The 19,782-nt window shown below is 45.4% G+C and overlaps 2 protein-coding genes across 5 annotated transcripts in view; one reads left to right on the plus strand and one right to left on the minus strand.

Annotated features, from left to right (window-relative positions):
• The window catches only part of LOC105004875 (olfactory receptor 2D2-like), a 139,956-nt gene extending 134,232 nt beyond the window's left edge, over positions 1–5,724 (minus strand). For 2 of the 4 annotated variants that reach the window (XM_010862635.1, XM_010862634.1), the window contains exons 1-2: positions 5,274–5,724; positions 4,793–4,847 (exon numbers count right to left, since the gene is read on the minus strand). The gene's annotated coding sequence lies outside the window, so the exon portion shown is untranslated. Of the gene's footprint in view, positions 1–4,332; positions 4,597–4,792; positions 4,848–5,273 lie in introns of those variants that run through there. The other 2 variants (XR_827265.1, XR_827264.1) reach the window with 2 other exon arrangements.
• A 4,775-nt stretch (positions 5,725–10,499) lies between these two features.
• LOC105004981 (L-amino-acid oxidase-like) lies at positions 10,500–17,149 on the plus strand. Its single transcript, XM_010862805.1, has 8 exons — positions 10,500–10,515; positions 12,256–12,470; positions 12,914–13,026; positions 14,435–14,645; positions 14,886–14,887; positions 15,163–15,220; positions 15,437–15,570; positions 16,357–17,149. Exons 1-8 carry the CDS (start codon positions 10,500–10,502, stop codon positions 17,147–17,149), a joined length of 1,542 nt encoding a protein of 513 aa, XP_010861107.1.
• Positions 17,150–19,782: the final 2,633 nt, after the last annotated feature.

Below are 19,782 nucleotides of genomic sequence, written 5' to 3' on the forward strand. Positions count from 1 at the left end.
ATTGTGAAGGAGATCAGCCCTGGGATTTCTTTGGAAGGAATGATGCTAAAGCTGAAACTCCAGTACTTTGGCCACCTCATGCGAAGAGTTGAGTCATTGGAAAAGACTCTGATGCTGGGAGGGATTGGGGGCAGGCGGAGAAGGGGACGACAGAGGATGAGATGGCTGGATGGCATCACTGACTCGATGGACTTGAGTCTGAGTGAACTCCGGGAGTTGGTGATGGACAGGGACACCTGGCGTGCTGCGATTCATGGGGTCGCAAAGAGTCGGACACGACTGAGCGACTGATCTGATCTAATCTGTAAAAACGCTGAATCACTTTGTTGCACACCTGAAATTAATATAATATTGTAAATCAACTATACTTCAATTTTTTTTAAATTCCTATGACAGGTGCTGTAATCTTCATGATTTTGCAGATGAAGAAACTGAGTCATAGAGATTTAGTAGTGTGACAAATGTCCTATAGCCACTGGCAGATTAGGACTATAAATGGTGTGATGTTACAAGTTTAACAACTGGACTTCCCTGGTGGTCCAGTGGTTAAGAATCCACCTTCCAATGAAGGGGACATGGGCTTGATCCCTGTTTGGAGAACTAAGATCACACACCTCAACTACCAAAGTCCATGTGCTCTGGAGCCCACGTGCCACAGCTGGAGAATCTGTGCCCTACAATGGAAGATCCCGCATCCAGCCGTCCTGGTTCTGAGTCAAGGGCTTGTTTCCATGGCACCAGTCTCTCCCAGAACACAAAACAGGAAAAGAGGAAATCCACATCTGTTGAGGCTCAGAAAAGTGATGTGACTTGCCCACCAACACAGCTCACAAGTAGTAGATACAAGAATTAAATCCTAGTGGGCTGACTGCATTACTTCTGTGTTCCCGTCTCACCTGCAAAGCTCAGAGGAACTACCAGGAGCATACACAGGAGTGTTTTGAAACTCAGGATGTAGAAACAGGAGGGACAGGGAACAAGAGCTCTGGGAAGTCAGTTGTGATAGGGTTTGAGGAAGAGTTCTAGTGCTCAGACCTGTGCTGCCCAGAAAACCAGGAGGTAGGGTATATTAGTTTCCTGTTGCTGCTGTAACAAACTGTCACAAACTTAGTGACCTTAAATGACACAAATGCATTCTCTCATAGTTCTGGAGGTCAGATGCCCAAAGTGAACCTTGAGCTAAAATCATGGCGTTTGCAGGTTTGGTTCTTCCTGGAGGCTCCGGGGGAGAATCTCTTCCTGACATCGTCGTGTTTTCAGAGGCTACTTTGGTGTCCCTTGGGTTGCAACCACATCACTCCAACCTCTGCTTCCATGTTCGCATCATCCTCACCCCCTTTGACCTTCTTGCCTTCCTTCTAATAAAGACCCTTGTGACTATATTTAGAGCCCACCTGGTAACCCCAGGATCATCTCCCCATCTCAGAAGATTAATCACACACACAAACTCTGTTTTGCTATATAAGGTAACATTCACAGGCCCCAGGACTTAGGACATCCTTGGGGAGCCATTTTCCAGCCTACAACACAGGGTCTCCAAAAAATCCCCCTCAGTCACTCCCCTAGACGTTTCCTGGTTTGCTGAGGCCCCAGGAAGCTCATCAGCACGAAGCTAATCCAGCAGGCAAATGTGCTCTCTAGAAAGTACACAGAGTCGGTGTAAGAGATGCATGGTAACTTGAGGCTCCACCAGGATTTCCAACCCAGACTCTACTTTTGAGTGTGGGGCTGCCTCATCTCTTTGTCAGTGACAGTAACAACTGCAAAAGTCCTCAGCCTCCCAGGAATGCAAGATTAGTTTATCACTTGAAAATCAATTAATGTAATATACCATATCAATGGAATAAAACACAGAAACCACATGAGCTCTTACCATGTATTTCAATTTAAAAATGAAATTAAGCGAAGTCTCTTTATAATAGAATGAAAATAATGAAATCCTTAGGAATAAATTTAATAAAAGAAGTACAAAACAATACTCTGAAAACTATAAAACATTGTTTAAAGAAATTAAGATGATCTATATACATAGAAAGACATCTCAGGTTCATGTATCAGAATAATAAACTCTGTTAAGATGTGAATATTTCCTAAATTGTCTACAGATTCAACACAATCCCTATCACAATCCCACTGGCATTTGGCAGAAATTGGAAAGTTGATCCTAACATTCGTAACAACCTAGATGGATGGGATGGGAAGGGAGGTGGGAGAAATGTTCAAATGGGAGGGGACATGGGTAAACCTATGGCTGATTCATGTTGATAGAAACCAATGCAATACTGTAAAGCAATTATCCTTCAAATAAAAATAAATAAAAATTTTAAAAAGGAAGGGAAAAAAATATTCATATGGAAGTTTAAGGCACCTAGAATAGGCAAAACAGCCTTTGACCAATTTTAAGTTACTACAAAACTATAGTAACCAATAATCAAGACACTGTGTTAGTGCCATACGGATTTGCCTATAATTCAGTAGAATAGTATTGATAGTCCAAAAATAGATGTTCACATTTATGGTCAATTGATTTTTGACAAGGATAAATTTTCCAAGATAATTTAATGAGGAAAGAATAGTCCTTTTTATAAAACAAAATTCACATTTTATTTAGGTTGAAATAAACTATACAAAATTTATTTTCTTCACCAAAAATAACAGCAATATTTTCTGTATTATTCCTAGATAAACTACAAAACACTTATTTTTGTAGGTTTTCTAGGCTTTGCTTGTAAATCGAGATGAGGCAGTAGATACGGTCATGGAAATAGACAAATCAGTTGTCCGTATCCATGGCCTCTGACCCTCTCTTGACCGTGAAACGGAAGTGTTCAATATATACCTGCCAAAAAGCTTACAAAGACGTAGGCTCAATAAAGGAATGCAAACAGCAATAACCAGATGTGGAACAACAATGGCAGGCTCTTCCATTCAAACTTTAACTTATTGCTTTAACTTCATTTGATAAAGACAAAATCTACACTGAAATCCTTGTTTGACAAGCTCACACGTTTCTCTTACAGTCTGATAATTTTCTTAACTGTCCTTTACAGATTTTTAATAGCATACTTAAAACTTGTACTATTCAAAAGTCAGTCACGAGCTTCATTGTAACATTTTACAAAATGTGGTCCTTCCTTCCATACCTCCTCTAATTTTATTTTTTCAAAGATCTGATAACTTAATACCTGACAATTGGATCCACAGAGATAAACATAATGTCTAAAATAACTAAAACAATTCCAAAGTGCCAATAGCAGAGATCACATAAAAATGTAACATGGTACTTTAAATGCTATATTCTGGAAGAACAGTTTGGTCTCCAAAGCATGGGCATTCAAACAGGCCATTTAAACAGGCAAATTATCAATGACTAGTGAACTCAATGGGAGGCCTACAGGTCAAGATATTCAGTGATTATGTGGCCTACCCTTACAATTTTTCTGCAAGATATTTTAAAATTTCTGTATTACAGGTTTTTTTCAAATATCAAAGAGAAAGTCTAGGTTAAAAATCTCTTAGATATTCTCAATGGTTTCTGAATTATCTGCCGGAAGCTCTGACTTACTTGTATAGAGTTTGATATACGTATCGAACATTAAATCCAAGTCGTGTTTTATATCAAAATTTATGTTAAGCAAAGCCAAGTTACTTGACATTTGATATGTCAAAGTGTTCCTCAAGTATGCTTTGAGACGCTTTCGCCCACTTTCTAGTGTTCATTCTCAACTTTCATCACAGGAAGAATGCATAGGACCTGCAGCAATGCATAAACATTAGGAAAAAACTTGATGTCTGGTAGATGAAGGGCTTCATAAATAGTGGATGGAAGTTCTATATCTTTCCCTCTGTGTTTCCATTTGATTCTCCAACAATGCAGCTCAGCAGTGTGTCAGAATTAGATAACTCACTTCGGTACATGTCAGCATGGTGCTCTTCTGATGTATTGAATTTGAGCTGTCCCATGATAGAGAGTACCAGGGATAAGCATTTAAGAGCTTTGTGGTGCTGTTCTGAGAATATATCTTTCAGTTCCTGAATAGTGTGTTCCACAGTTGGCACACTTAGAGTTTCTTTATAGTAACTCTCAGAGGTTAGCTGCGGAGAAGGCACTGGCACCCCACTCCAGTACTCTTGCCTGGAAAATCCCATGGACCGAGGAGGCTGGTAGGCTGCAGTCCATGGGGTTGCTAGGATTCGGACACAACTGAGCAACTTCACTTTCACTTTTGACTTTCATGCATTGGAGAAGGAAATGGCAACCCACTCCAGTGTTCTTGCCTGGAGAATCCCAGGGACGGGGGAGCCTGGTGGGCTGCTGTCTATGGGGTCGCACAGAGTCGGACACGACAGAAGCGACTTAGCAGCAGCAGCAGCAGCACAGGTTAGCTGAGATTCTGGGTTACTGTGCTGAGCTCTGTGAAATTTCCCTGGGAGTTTCATCTGAAAACAGTTTGGTTGTCAAATCTGTGGCTTCCTCAAGCCTAAGTTCATGATAAACTTCAATATTCCCCATCACTTCATTTAGTGAATGCAGTCAAGCTACTGGTTGCAAAAAAGCCATCAGAAGTTTGCCCCTGAAGATTTTTCCCAAAGCCTCTTGGAAAAGATAAAACATTTTAAAGAACAATAATGGTAACGATGAAATAAAAATCTGTTACCACACTATAGAGCACAAATGCTCAGCCAGCTATACAGTTATTCCATCTAACATTTGTATCAATATTTATGCCATCTAAACTTAAAAAAAGGGCTTGTGGGAGGTCCACTAAGATTTCAAAAGCATCATGCCTACCTGTCCACTGAGAATGGCAAATTTCCTTCAGTTCTTTTCCCCTTTCTTCATTGTTCTGAAAGAGGACAAAAATTACACTTTCAAGCTCTAAAAGCTGTTGTGGTGATTGATGGAAAAAAGAACAAACTTCCTCAATTGTTCCTAATGAGACAGATACTCCCATAACAGGCACTGATTTTGCCAACAACATATTTAAGGCACAAGAGGAGCAGAGTGTGTAGCTTGGGGATATTTCTCTAAAAGTCTAGAAGCAACAACTTTCATTTTGGATAAAAATCCACTAGACACAAGTTTAATCCCCATTTCTCAGTTGTTATAGTGTGAAATTTCTGCATCAGCTTCATAAGACAGAAAGCCTACAAATTCCTCTCTCAGGTTGGGAGCTTCATCAACAAACCTCACCCACACAGGCAGGTGCTCTTCCCCTGTGATGTCCACCACATCAGTGATGACGAAAAAGAAGTGAGAATCTCTCACTTACCTGAGGGTTTCTTCCCGAATGTAGCTCTCACAGATCTCTAGCATCTATCTCTGCTGTTTTGGAACAGAACAGTGTGTTAACTGCTGTTGTCTCAAAGCGCTTTCTCAGAACCTCTTCACCAAAACTGATCTGGCACTCTAGCAGCGCTTGAAAGCTATCAGGAATAAAAAGACTTTCTTGGATTTCATCAGCTTCATGGCCGTCCAGAGGTATGTTTTGTTTTCCCATAAGAATCAAAATTTTAGATAAAGATTTTAAGTATTCTTTGTTTTCCTTCTCTTCAAGAGTTAAAGATAAAATGTCTTCATCCTGCTCTTTACCCCCTCCTTCTGCACTGGAATTTTGAGCATTGCTGTTGTTTATTTCCTTATGTTTTGGTTCCTGTTCAGAAGTTTCATCAACAGGTCAAGGCCTTTTAAAAAGGCATTCAGAAGTTGAGTCGTTAACACGATCACTTTTTTTCTGTTTCAGTGTCTCAATTTCACCTTCACTCAATTCTTTTTACTCGTTTTCTGTGTCTACTATGTGGATTATTCAAATGGCTGCTAAGATCGAATACTATTGGTATTGCATTATCTCAGAGAATGGTCCCATTAAGGACTAGTTCTGCAGATCATAGAAGTTTCAAAGTGTTTGGCACACAGTTGATAATGTTTATTTAGTTGATTAGGTATTTTATCTTCCAAGTCTGCTCGCCTACAGTTCACCACCTACTTCTGGCATCTGGCCGGATCCCGCGGGAACCTGAAGAAGGCCAGGTCAGACTGCATGCTCTTCCCAGCACAGTTGGGGGCAGCGCAGAAGTTCCACGTTGTCTGCCTGCCGCCAGCCCAATCCCACCACCCCTCTCCCCCCACCTCCCTCGCCTGCTCAGAGCAGCCTGCCTGCCCTTCAGGGCCAGGGAGGGAAGAATAGTCCTTTTAATAAAATGTGCTGAGACAATGAATAGTCAAGTTCAAAAGAATGAAGTTGGAACTCTACCTCACATCATTTACAAATATCACTTCAAAATGGAGTAAAGACCTCAATATACCAGCTGAAAATATAAAACTTGTAGAAGACAGCAAAGGGTAAGTCTTATGATCTTGGATTAGGCAATAGTTTTTTACATATGACACCAAAAGCACAAGCAACAAAAGAAAAAAAACAAATTGGACTTCATCAAAATGAAAAACATTTGTGCTTCAAAGGACACCATCAAGAAAGTAAAAAGGCAACCCATGGAATGGGGCTGCCAGAAATATTTGCAAATCATATATGTGAAAAGGATTTTATCTACAATATAAAGAACCCTTGTGCTTAGTCGCTCAGTCATTTCTGACTCTTTATGACCCCTAGGACTCTTTGTGACACCGTGGACTATAGCCCACCAGGCTCCTCTGTCCTTGGGGATTCTCCAGGCTAGAATACTGGAGTGAGTTGCTGTGTCCTCCTCCAGGGGATCTTCCCAACCCAGGGATCGAAGCCAGGTCTCCCACACTGCAGGTGGACCCTTTACCATCTTAGCCACCAGGGAAGCCCAAGAATACTGAAGTGGATAGCCTATCATTTCTCCAGTGGATCTTCCCTGCATTGCAGGCAGTCTTTACCAGCTGAGCTACAATAAAGAATCCTTACAATTCAATAATAAAGACACAAGTAACCAAATGAAAAAATGGGCAAAGGATCTGAATGAACATTTCTCCAAAGAAGATATACAGATGTCCATTAAGCACATGAAAAGATGTTCAAGGTCACTGATCATCAGTTCAGTTCAGTTCAGTCCCTCAGTCATGTCTGTCTCTTTGCAACCCCATGGACTGCAGCATGCCAGGCCTCCCTGTTCATTACCAACTCCCAGAGCTTTTTCAACCTCATGTCCATCAAGTCGGTGATGCCATCCAATTATCTCATTCTTTGTTGTCCCCTTCTCCTCCTCCTTTCAATCTTTCCCAGCATCAGAGTCTTTTCAAATGAGTCAGTTCTTCACATCAGGTGGCCAAAGTATTGGAGCTTTAGCTTCAACATCAGTCCTTCCAATGAATATTCAGGACTGATTTCCTTTATGATTGACTAATTGGATCTCCTTCCAGTCCAAGGGACTTTCAAGAGTCTTCTCCAACACCACAGTTCAAAAGCATCAGTTCTTTGGTGTTCAGCTTTATTTATGGTCCAGTTCTCACATCCATACATGACTACTGCAAAAACCACAGCTTTGACTAGTCGGACCTTTGGTGGCAAAGTAATGTCTCTGCTTTTTAATATGCTGTCTGGGTTGGTCATAGCTTTTCTTCCAAGGAGCAAGCATCTTTAATCTCATGGTTGCAGTCACCATCTGCAGTGATTTTGGAGCCCAAGAAAATAAAGTCTGGCACTGTTTCCATTGTTTCCCCATCTATTTGCCATGAAGTGATGGGACCGGATACCATAATCTTTGTTTTCTGGATGTTGAGTTTTAAGTCACTTATCATCAGGGAAGTACAAATGAGAAAACAATGAAATATTACTTTACCCCCACTAGGATGGCTATAATCAAAAGCACGGATAATAGCAAGTGTCATGGAGAATGAGAAGAAATTGGCTCTCATTCATTGCTGGTGGGAAAGTAAAATGGTGCAGCCATTTTCGAAACCAATCTGGCAGTTCCTGCAAAGGTGAGACATAGAACTAACACATAACCCAGCCATTCCACTCCAAAGTGTATGCCTAAGAAAAATGAAAACCTATATCCACATAAAAAGAATGTTTATAGCCACACTATGTATAACAGCTAGAACGTGGGAAACCAGATTGTTGCCCTAATGGTCTGGGAGTGAGCGACGAGAATGAAAACAGAACACAAAATCTGGGGCAGTGGGTCAGGAGACCTGCAGCTTCTACTGGACTGAGGTGCAGAGTCCACTCTGAGTCCAGATTTTATTCCTAAGTGCAGACTACAAGAATTTCTTTGGCCTTATCTTTCTCAAGACATATTCTGTTTCAACCACATACTCCTAAATGTCATGGATTACACTGACGTAGTCCAGATTTCCTTATTTTTATCCCAGGCCATTTCCTTTTTGGGCAAGTCTCGAGAACAATCAGCAAGTGTGTAGGCAGCGTTCATGCCTGGCGCCGACCCAGTGTTCCAAAGCCCATGCTTTCATGATCCCAGTCATACTCCCTTCTGGGTCTGGCCTTGGGGTTTGTAACAAGGCTATTATTCTAAGAAAAACGTGAAAGATAATTATTAACATAGTTTCTTAATATATGCTGTTTTTCCAGATTCTATTTCTGTGGAATTTCTCAAGGCTGAGAAAGTACGTTATTAGGAATTCCCACTACACCAGATGGTCAAACCCAAAAGATGAGTGGATAAACAAAATGTGGTATAAATGGAATATTATTCAGTCATAAATGGAATAAGAGCCATCCAGAAATGGCTATTATTTAGCCATGAAAAGAAATGAAGCACTGATACATGCTGCAACATGGATGAATCTTAAAGAGGTTATGTTAAATGAATGGAGCCAGCCACAAAAGACCACATATTGTGTGATTACATTTATATGAAATGTCCAAAACAGGCAAACCCATAGAGGCAGGAAGCAGAATAGTGGATCCCTAGGGTTAGGGGGATGCAGAGAATGGGGGGTGATGGCTAAAGTGTATGGGATTTCTTTTTTTTGTTTGTTTGTTTATTTATTTTTAATTGAAGAATAATTGCTTTACAGCATTGGTTGGATTTCTGCCACACATCATAGCCATAGTTGTACACGTGTCCCCTCCCTCTTGAACCTCCCTCCATCTCCCACCCTTTCCCATCCCTCTAGGTTGTTACAGAGCCCCAGCTTGAGTTTCCTGAAGAATAATGGAAATGTTTTAAGTTAGTTGTGGTAATAGTAGCATAACTCTGTGAATACACTAAAAACCATGGAATTGTTCACTTCAAATGGGTGAATTGTATGGTATATAAATTATATCCAATAAAGCTATTAAAAATTTAAAAGAATCGACAATAGAATGAGAGCAAGAAAGCAAGAGTCCTCGACCTGCCCAGCAATTCAGTTTCTCTTTAAACATCATTCTATCTGCCACTGCTAGCAACTCTGTGATGGAGGAACTACCTCTTTTTAGAGCTATTGCAGTTGTGTGACAAACCCTATCTCCAAAAGGAAAGAAGGAAACCAGCTTAGGTACCTACCTATGCCAGGCTCTTCACACATCATCTCATTTAATCCTTGAAATACCCTGTAAAGAAGAAAGTATTATTACCCAGTTTTACAGATAAAGAAACCCAGGCTCAGAGAAGCATACTATATGTCCTAAGACACACAGCTACCACATGACTAAGCAGAATTTGAACTCAGTCTGTTTGATTCCATTGCTGGTGCCCTTTCTTCAATGCCACCCTATTGCCCAGGATCTGAGTCCTGTGTCCCAGCTGCTGAACATCTGCTCATACTCCAGCCCCCTCCCCAGCCCCAGGCTGCTGCTCTGTGACGGTTTCCAGCCCCTTCTCCCTGCACTGTACACAGAGAACAAAGACTCGTGCTGGAACCACAGCCAGCTGGCCTGAGTCCCCAGGAGAAGCAATTCCAGTGCCAGAGAAGCCCGCCTGTGCCTAAGGAAGCCCTGGGGGCCCCAGAGGAATGGAGAAAACGCCCACTCCCCACGGCAAATGGGCCAGACCAGAGACTCTATTCTGCCCACAGAGGTAACACCTGAGAGGGGTGGGGAGAGCCCAGTCCTCCCACGGGAACTCATGGCTAGAATCCTCACCTTGGAGCAGAAGTCTCCGCAGTGAGACAGCAGCGGAACAGGAACATTCTCTAGTGAGAGCAGTCAGGAGGTCTGGCCTGTGCTGGGAACCCAGACTCTGGATTTCCAAACCAGCCCAGAGGTTCATTCCCAATCCTTACCCCTTCCTGGGAGATGATCCCATCAGGTTTGGGATGGCCCACCTGGCATCCACAACCCCTTCCCGTCAATGACTGTGATCTGAGCTGGGAGAAGGGGCTTTCCCTAGGAAGGGAGATGGGCCAGAAGGAATATAGGGATGCAGAAGATGCGGGGAGGTGGGGGGAACTGAGTCACCACAATCATCTTTACCTGACAGCCAGGCCTTGAGGGCAGGGTTTTTCTGCTTGGCCCAGCCAATTGGCCCCTAGGGTAGCCTAATGGGATGAGGCCAGTGACTGCTGGGTGGAGCTGGCTCCTCTTAAAGAGAGGGAGAGTTGTACCAGACTCAGCCTGAGCTGCAGGGCCATGGTCAAGATGAGAGGTAAGGAGGGTCCCTCCTCTGAATCTGAGGGAGAGGCACCTGAGGAAGGAGGTATTGGACGCTGAAACAGGGCAGAAGAGCTAGATTGTGGAGTGGGGGTGGCTGGGGGGAGGGTGAAATGGGTCCAAGAGGGAGTCTGGGCATAGGGCCAGGCTAGGGAAAGAGGGGTGGGTATGAGATGGGACGGGAGCTAGGTCAGGGGCTATGAGTAGGTCAAGGTGTTGAAAGTGAGTCAAGAGGATAGATACAGATCTAGAGAATGCATTTGGAGGTTGGGCCCACTCAAGGGGAAGGTCATGGGGACTGAGACAGAATGGAAATCACACAGGGAGATGGGAAAACCTGTCCCAGGTGGAGAATGGATTTCAGAGGTTGAGGTAGGCCTGGTGGGGCTGCTGGGAGGCTTGACGCTCTGTCCCACGGGGCATGGTCACTCCTCTCCTCTTTCCTGAGAAGTCGCCCCTTCAGAAGGCCCTTCTAGCATGGGAATGGCCTGCAGTGGGAACCAGCGGGGTCTCTGCTCCTCCTCAGTGGGTGGCCTCTGAAGACCCCTTCTCTTCTGAGAGCTTCAGCTGTGCTGCCAGTACAAAGACTGGACTAAGGGGATTCTCACCCGCCAAAAAACCTAGAGCTAGTGAGGGGGCACTCCATGTGCCACAGCTCCTGGCTGTTCCCTTTAGAGCAAGTGGCACCAAGGAAACCACACAGACTCTCTTCCAGGGTTTCAGACTCTTAGGGGAATATCTCTGTACATCAGAATAGTTATTTTTATAGGAGAAAACCAAGTCACTCTGGACTTACGTTATGTATTAACTATGGTTTTCAATCTTGACTGCACATTAGAAAACACAGAATGTTTTGAAGAAAATACTGTGAGGCTGGAGAAGAACAACAGGACTAGCAAGTTCCTGTGGGGCATGAGTAGTCATTGAGAAAGTGGTCACAATTCCCCTACTCCCCTTCCCCAAAGAGAGCTGTGCTACACACACACACACACACACACACACACACACACACACACACACCCTCTCACAAATGCACACATTTCCAAAGAATACAGACACCCTCAGGCTCCCCAGTCCCACCTCATGCTCAAACACACACAGGGAATCAAACAAAGAACACAAGCAACCAAATTCTCTCTGAAACTCAAGCAACTGCATACATATCATTCTCCCTCCTCCAAACACAGGCCAACGTGCACTGTTTCTACAACATCTCTCACTTTTCTGTACAGATTCACCCACACATTTACTCGGGTACCTACACTGTTCCACAACATACTCATTTCACATAAAATCACAAACAATGCACAGTTACACAGGGCAATGACCCAGACTCGCAACCACAGCAATTTTATCATAGACAACCTCATACACACACACTCACCATCAGAAGCAGGCACATTTACCCTCCAATAGGAAGCTGCACACAACCAGGATTTTCCAATCACACCCACACACGTGAACATTCACACCCACATAACTAAAGCTAGCATAGTTCACACATCATTCATATCCCACACAACACAGACACAGACACAACCACAAACACATGTTTGCAAGCACACATTGAACAGACACTCCTGACCTTACAACCACAAACGCATGTTTGCAAGTGCACAGTGGACAGACACTCCTGACCTTACCACTCCCACTCATCCACACAGACGAGGACGACAGACACAGACAGGTAGGGCAGGGTGCACAGCCCCAGCCCCCATTCCTTTCTCTGCCCCAGGAATCCTGATCCTGGGGCTTTTCTTGGCCACTCCCAGCTGCCTTGGCTACTATGAGGACTTGGCTAAGTGTTTCCAGGACCCTGAATATGAGTCTATCCTTGTCACAGCCCAGGAGGGCCTCCACACCTCCCCAGTGCCCAAGCGCATAGTGGTGGTGGGAGCTGGCATGTCAGGGCTGACCTCGGCCAAGGCCCTGCAAGATGCGGGCCATCAGGTAAGCTGGTGTGGGAGGGGCCTCAATCATTCACCTCCACTTTACTTCGTTGGGTGAAAAAAAAAAAGGAGTGGGGTTACAGCCAACCTTTAGACAACTGAGCATAACCCACTGGGGCTCTTAGCCCTTAGTTATTATTCCTCAAAAAACTGCATCCCCTGAGACTTAACTGCAACTTGTGTTCTTTTGGAAATAAAAGTAGAGAAGGGCTATGCTAGCCAGAAAGGGCCAAGAGGTGTTCTGACCCCTGCAATCCTGGAGCCCTTCTGCATCACCTACGTTACTCAGGTCCCTCTGGGGGAAAACCTCACTCTGCCCAGTTTGGTTATCCTGCACATTCAGGGACCTACCAGTGGGAGTTCCAGAATAGAACCTGTGGCCAGGCCAGGTGGGAAAAGGGAGTAGATGACTCTGGGAGTGACAGCAGCCTTCCTGGATACTAGGTAACCATCCTGGAAGCCAGCGACCACGTCGGGGGTCGAGTGATGACATTCAGGAACGAGAAGGAGGGCTGGTACTATGAACTGGGGCCCATGCGAATCCCAAAGTCCCACAGGTAAGTCTCAGGAGAGGGATGGAGCAAAAGGCAAGGAGGAAGAATTAAGAGGAGTAGAGGATGGGCTGCTGCCACTGTGTCAGATCCCTTTTAGACTCACTGTCTCATGCAATTCAATCCTGCAAGTCTGGTCCCCCAGCTGACAGAGATGATCGAGGCTCAGAGCTCAGGGTAATACAGAAAGTGGAAGATTCCAAACTAATAATGACCATTTGTTGTCCGACTCTTTTGTGACCCTGTGGGCTGTAACCTGCCAGATTCCTGTCCATGGGATTCTCCAGGCAAGAATACTGAAGGGGATAGCCATTCCTTTGTCCAGGGAATCTTCCCAATCCAGGGATCCAACCCAGGTCTCTTGCATTGCAGGCAGATTCTTTACAGTCTGAGTCACCAGGGAGGCCAGATACTATTTTAAGCTATAAAATAAATAATAATAATAGTAGCTGTCATTCGCAGACACCTACTATGTGCATGGCCCTGTGTGCTAAGTACTATATGTGCATTATTTCATTTGACTCTCACAACCCTATAATGTAATACTCTTATTTTTCCTATTTACAAATCAAGAAATTGGGCTCAGAGATATTAAGTGACTGACTTAAGGTTCTCCTAGGAGGAAGTGACAAAGCTCCTCAAAATCAAGGGAGTACCTGGAACCAAAGTATATGATCAATTTCTAAATCAGAATCTGGAAGACAACCTGGCCCCCAGTTCCGGGGCTTGTAAGACAAAAAGATCCTTTGCCTGGTGCCCCACCACATGCCTCATTTTTTGCCTTAAGTGGAAACTAAACCTGAGATTTCCCTACAAACACTATCCTAAACCAAACCAAAAATTAACAGTAGCAGCCCAAAGTAGGAGTCTTTAGATATGGCCTCAAACTTACTTAGGGCTTCTCTGGTGGCTCAGATGGTAAAGAATATGCCTGCAAGGCAGGAGAACCTGGGTCGGGACAATCCCCAAGAATACCCTCTCCAGTATTCTTGCCTGAAGAATTTCATGGGCAGAGGAGCCTGGTGGGCTACAGTCCAAGGTGTTGCAAAGAGTCGGACACAACTGAGCGACTAACACTTTCACTTTTCAAGCTTACTTAGAAATGGAATTTTAAATTCTGTCTGAGACAAGATGTCTTGGGCTCTGTAGTTGAGCTCTATATGCTGGGATTTCCTTAAGGGCCTTCTTTCAGTCATGGGGAAAACCTACTCCCTGTCTCCCTCAGTGCAAAAATAGGAGAAAAAGAACCAACGCAGCAGTAAGAGAAGGCGAGGTTAGAGATGAGGCGGCAGTCGGTCTGGGCTCCTTGGGCACACGAAGAAACTGGTTTTCCTGGAAACAGTTTCTACTGTGAGGTAAGCAGGAAAGAGGTGTCACATGGATGAGGGCCACGTTGAGCCTGTGTCTGTTCCAGGTTGGTCCACACCTATGTCAGGAAGCTGGGCCTGAAGCTAAACAAGTTCCTCCAGTACCATGACAACACCTGGTTCCTCATCAACAGAAAACGCTACCGCGCCGGGGAGGTTAAGGCCAACCCAGAGCTTCTAGGCTATTCCATGAACCCAAGAGAAAAGGGCAAGAATGCTATAAATCTCTTCTACCAGTCCATTGGCAAGGTGACTCCTGCCTCCTCCCTCTCCCCACCTCCCCCCGCTGCCACCCCAGGGTCAGGAAAAAACAGGTCTGGCCAAAAGTCACCTAGCAAGTTAGGTGACCATCCATCAGGCCACCTTACTCTTACCTGATACTCTTATGATTGGTCTATTTTCCTTCTAACACCCCCTAAGAATGTTGCCACCCGAGCCCTAGTGCCCAGCTCCATCTCTTCTGTCCCGTGTGGACTAATCATCCATTCCTTGGTTAAGCAGTAGAAGGAAGGGGAATCAGCAGGTAATCCAATCCTTGGTAATGAATCAGTCTTCCCGGATTGAAGTAAATGTCTTCACCTTTAAATTAAATGAAGGAGAGATCTGGGGGGAAAGAGAAAATTTAGGAGGTGGAAACTCCCTCCCCCTTTTCCTTCCATCTACTTCCTCTTAGTCCCCACCCTCTTCAAAGGATCATCCAGAGAACCCAGAAGTCCTGCCTCTGGCTCTGTGACTTTCAAGTTGCTACCCCTTGCTCTTCTCTACAGCTCAAAAGCCTGAAAGAATTAAACTGCAGCCACCTGATGTCCTTTTATGATTCTTACTCCACCAAGGTGAGTGAGGCAAAGTCCCAAGATAGGGATGAAAGGGGGTCTGTGCTCAACCTAGACCCCTGGGATTGTCCCCTCCCTACCAGGACCTTCTCCCAGTGCCCAAGGCTTCACCTCCCTGGAGTCCCCTCACCCCTGCTTCAACCTTGCCTACCCCAGGCCCCTTCTGAGGCCCCTTCCTACATACTGTGTCCTCTATCTGATGCTTCCATCCAGCAGGCTTACCTGCTAAAGGAAGGGATGCTGAGCCAAAGAGGAGTAAAGATGATCAGGGATGTGATGAATGAGGATGCTGGATACTACAAGTCCCTTCTGGAGTCCCTTCGGATGGACATGATCTTCACAAGTGATGAGTAAGGCTGATCTGGACCAGACCTTGAGTCTGCCCCTTTCTCAAACATGCAGAACAGAGAAAGGGAACTTTGATTACTGAGTAGTTCCTATGTGCCAGGTGCCATGCTAAGCATTTTCCAAGGATGATCACATTTAATGCTATGATCACTTGGAAGGTAGGGCACTATAATTCAGAGTCATGTTACCAGTGAGGAGGCTGAGGCTTGGAGAAGTCATGCAACTCAGATTCACACAAGCTGGGCAAGGGCTGGAACACGTAGGTCTGCAGGATGCCTCCTGGGATGCAGAATTGCATGGTGGCTGAAGCCATGGGCTTTCCTGCTAGATTGCATATGTCATTGGGAGAAAGTCCCTTTTTTCTGGGTGTTCATTTTCCAAACTATAAAAGTAAGCAATGAACCCTCCCTCACAGAGGCTAGATAAGGTGAGATGTGTGAAGTACACGGACTTCCCCAGTTGTTCAATGGTAAAGAATCTGCCTGCAATGCAAGAGACCCAAGAAACACAGGTTCCATCCTTGGGTGCGGAAGATCCCCTGGAGAAGGAAGTGGCACCCCACTCCAGTATTCTTGCCTGGAGAATTCCACGGACAGAGGAAACTGGTATGCTACAGTCCGTGGGGTAACAAAAGAGTCAGACACAACTGAGCACGCATGAAGTATCCACCACATACTGCAGGAGGCCCGTTTCCTCCCTTTTTGGACTGGGATCGCTGCTGGCAACTCAGCAGACTGACTTTGTGCCTCCCACACTCCCCTCCTCCTTCCCTCTCTTCACCACTACAGCTTTTCCGAGATCACCGGTGGCTTTGACCAGCTTCCCAAAGCCCTTAACGCCAGCCTGAAGCCTGGCACCATCCGTCTGGGCTCCAAGGTGGAGAAGGTAGTAAGAGATGGGCCTGAGGTTCGGATTTCCTACCGGATGGGAGAAACCAACTCTACCCTGCGCACCCTCACCGCAGACTTTGTCATCATCTCCGCCTCAGCCAAGGCGACGCATCTCATCACCTTTGAGCCCCCGCTCTCCCAAGACAAGATGGACGCGCTCCGCTCAGTGCCTTATACCAGCGCCACCAAGGTGGTTCTGGCATGCAACGAGTCCTTCTGGGAGCGGGACGGCATCCAGGGCGGGGTCTCCATTACTGACCTGCCCTCCCGCTACATCTACTACCCCAGCCACCGCCTCCCCAGCGGCAAGGGCGTCCTGCTGGCCTCCTACACCGTGGACAAAGACTCCCTCTTCTTCATATCCATGCAGCAGGACCAGGTGGTGGATATCGTCCTGAGGGACCTGGCGGCAGTGCACCAGATTCCCACGGAGGAGCTGCGGCGCATGTGCCCCTCTTCTGTGGTCAAGCGCTGGTCTCTGGACCCCCTCTTCATGGGCGCCTTTACTGAGTTCACACCCTATCGGTTTGTGGACTATTCACAGCAACTTTTCCAGCCAGAGGGCCGCATCCACTTTGCTGGCGAGCACACCTGCCTGCCCCACGCCTGGATAGACACAGCTATCAAGTCCGGCCTCCAGGTAGCCAAGAACATCCAGGCTGCCGTGGACAAAGAGATCACCGAGAGATAGAACCCTTCACCAACAGTCACAATCATTTCTAACCCTAAGAGAAATCCCTGAGGGAATCTGGCAGGAAGCAGCCTGTGAGGTGGGAGTTGGAGGCAGAGACCCTGGCGAGACTTCAGTGTTAGTTTCCCTGGCCCACAAACAGGATCCTCCAAATACCAGACAAAGACCCCAGCTGGCAAATTCATCCCCTTTCCTGCTTCTCTCTCCTGCAAGCCCTTGAGAAGGGTCAGCAGAGTCAGGGTATTTGGAGGGATAGGGGAAAAAAATCAAGGATGGAGGTACTAGAATCAGACCTTAGCTTGCATAATAGTAACAGGCAAAAGAGAAAGATTTCAACAACTCCCAAATTTCTGACATCTACAATTAGAAGCCCCTAAAGGAACAGACAAACTCAAACCACAGCACTGTTAAAACACAGATTAGCCACATGAACCCACAGTGCTGCAAACCCCATCATTGAGTGCCTGAGCCAGGGGCCCCATGTCTTAGTTCAGCTGGAGTCAGGGTGGATGGGAGATAACAGTTCTTTTTTGCTCTTTTTTGAGCCGGCAAAACAGGACCTGGCTTCCTAGGCATCTCCTGGCCCATGGACTTTTTATCTCCGCCCTGATCTCCTCATCACCAATTAGAACTCACCTCCCTGCCTCTGCCTGTCCAGTCCACACATCCGCCTAGGAGGATACCAAGTACATTCTAGATGTTCCCTGCACACTCTGTTCCTCATTAACACCTGCCCTGTCCTTCCAGGCCTAGCTGAAAGTGTTCCCTCTCCCCAAATCCTTTCTTAATGACCAAACTTAGACCCCCAAGAACCTCTTTCCTTTGAGCTACAACCTTTTCTACCTAGAGTCCTAAACATCTGGACTGTGGATCTTCTGGTACTATTACCTCTTATTTATCCAAGTAGACAGAAGTAAATAAAGTGGTAAACCCTCTCACTAGACAGCTTTCCTACCAGGAGGACTCAAGATCAGCATGATGTCCTGAAAATGGCATATTTATAGGAAGAAGGGATAGAGGGAGGAGACATTTTCTTACTGCATTTGGTCCATTGTTAAAACCCCAGCCTACTTAATTTGGGTTTTCTATGTACCTCTGTATCAGTCAGGGCTTTTTCCAATTCAGGTGCTGGAAATCAAACCCCAACTACCTTAGGGAAAAGGCAATGCTTTGGCTCGCATATCTGAAAAGTCCAGGATGAAGCTTACTTCACCAAGACTAATTGTGTTCAGGAACTGATAAGTCATCATTAAGCTTCTCTCTTCCCACCTCTTGATTCTGCTTTCCTAAGTTAGTGTCCATATTGAGTTGAATGATGGTCCCCAAAATTCATATCTACCCAAAACCTGTGAAGGTGATTTTATTTGGAAATAGTCTTTGTAGATATAATCAAGTTAAGATGAGGCCATATTGGATTTGTATGGTCCCTAATCCAGTAACTGGTGTCCTGATAAAAGGGAAATTGAACACAAACATACACAGAGGGAAGACAGCCATGTGAAGATGGAAGCAGATTGGAGTGATGCATCTACAAGCCAAGGAATGCCAAGGATTGCAGAAACCTCCAAAAACTAGGAGGAGGCATGTAACAGACTCTGCCTCAGAGCTCTCTGAAGGAACCAACCTTGTGACACTGGTCTTGAACTTCTATTCTCCAGTGCTGTGAGAAAATAAATTTCTGCTGTTTTAATCCACCTAATTTTATGGTAATTTGTTTCAGCAGCCCTAGGAATCTAATACAGCTTCCTTCATTCTTCTGGCAAGAAAGACAGTCAGAAGCAACTCCAAGATTATATCTTCATAGGTTTCCATTCAAGGGGAAAGAAAGGGCTTCTTTCTCCCAGGTTGTTTTAGTTGCTAAGTCGTGTCCAACTCTTTGCGACCCCATGGACTGAAGCCCATCAAGTTCCTCTGTCCAAGGGATTTCTCAGGCAGGAATACTGGAGTTGATTGCCATTTCCTTCTCCAGGGAATCTTCTTGACCCAGGGGTTGAACTCAAATCTCTGGCTTGGCAGGAGGATTCTTTATCACTGAGCCACCTGGGAAGCCAGAGCATTCATTTATATTTTCATCCTGTCCATCCATGCTTAGTTGGGCCCACCTCTCAACCTAGAAAGTAGATCTTGTGATCAGCAGCCAGTGAAAGGGAAGAATGGGACAATCTTCTAAGAATTATAGGCTGGACAGACAAATAAAGCAGATGGACATAACTCTAGGCTGGGCTAGGGAATACAGCTGAGCCATTCCAGGCCTGGATTAAATCAGCTCCCTTGGAGTTTCCAGTGCAGGATGATTCACCACCAACAGTCATGATGCACATGGTGAACTCCCTAGAACCTGTCTACACCAAGGGAGGAGTCACTTTCCAAATTGTCTTCTGGGCTGTTTATCTTTAATAACCCCATTAGTATCATGACAAAGGCCATGCCTTCTTGAGGCTCGTAGAAAAAAGGAGGAATCCTGACCCAGTGAAGTCCAGGCAGAGAAAGAAGAAGAAGGTGGGACTCGGGGAGAGCAAGGTCCCTGGGGAAGAGCTCACCATAAACCCCCTCGGCCCTGAAGAAACAAATCAGGGAAGAGCAGAGGCAAGAACAAGGAAGCAAAGGGCTCTTTGCTGGCCTCTGCCCGTCGG

The sequence above is a fragment of the Bison bison genome, unplaced genomic scaffold, assembly GCF_000754665.1.
Source record: "Bison bison bison isolate TAMUID 2011002044 unplaced genomic scaffold, Bison_UMD1.0 scf7180017864484, whole genome shotgun sequence".
Classification (NCBI taxonomy): Eukaryota; Metazoa; Chordata; class Mammalia; order Artiodactyla; family Bovidae; genus Bison; species Bison bison.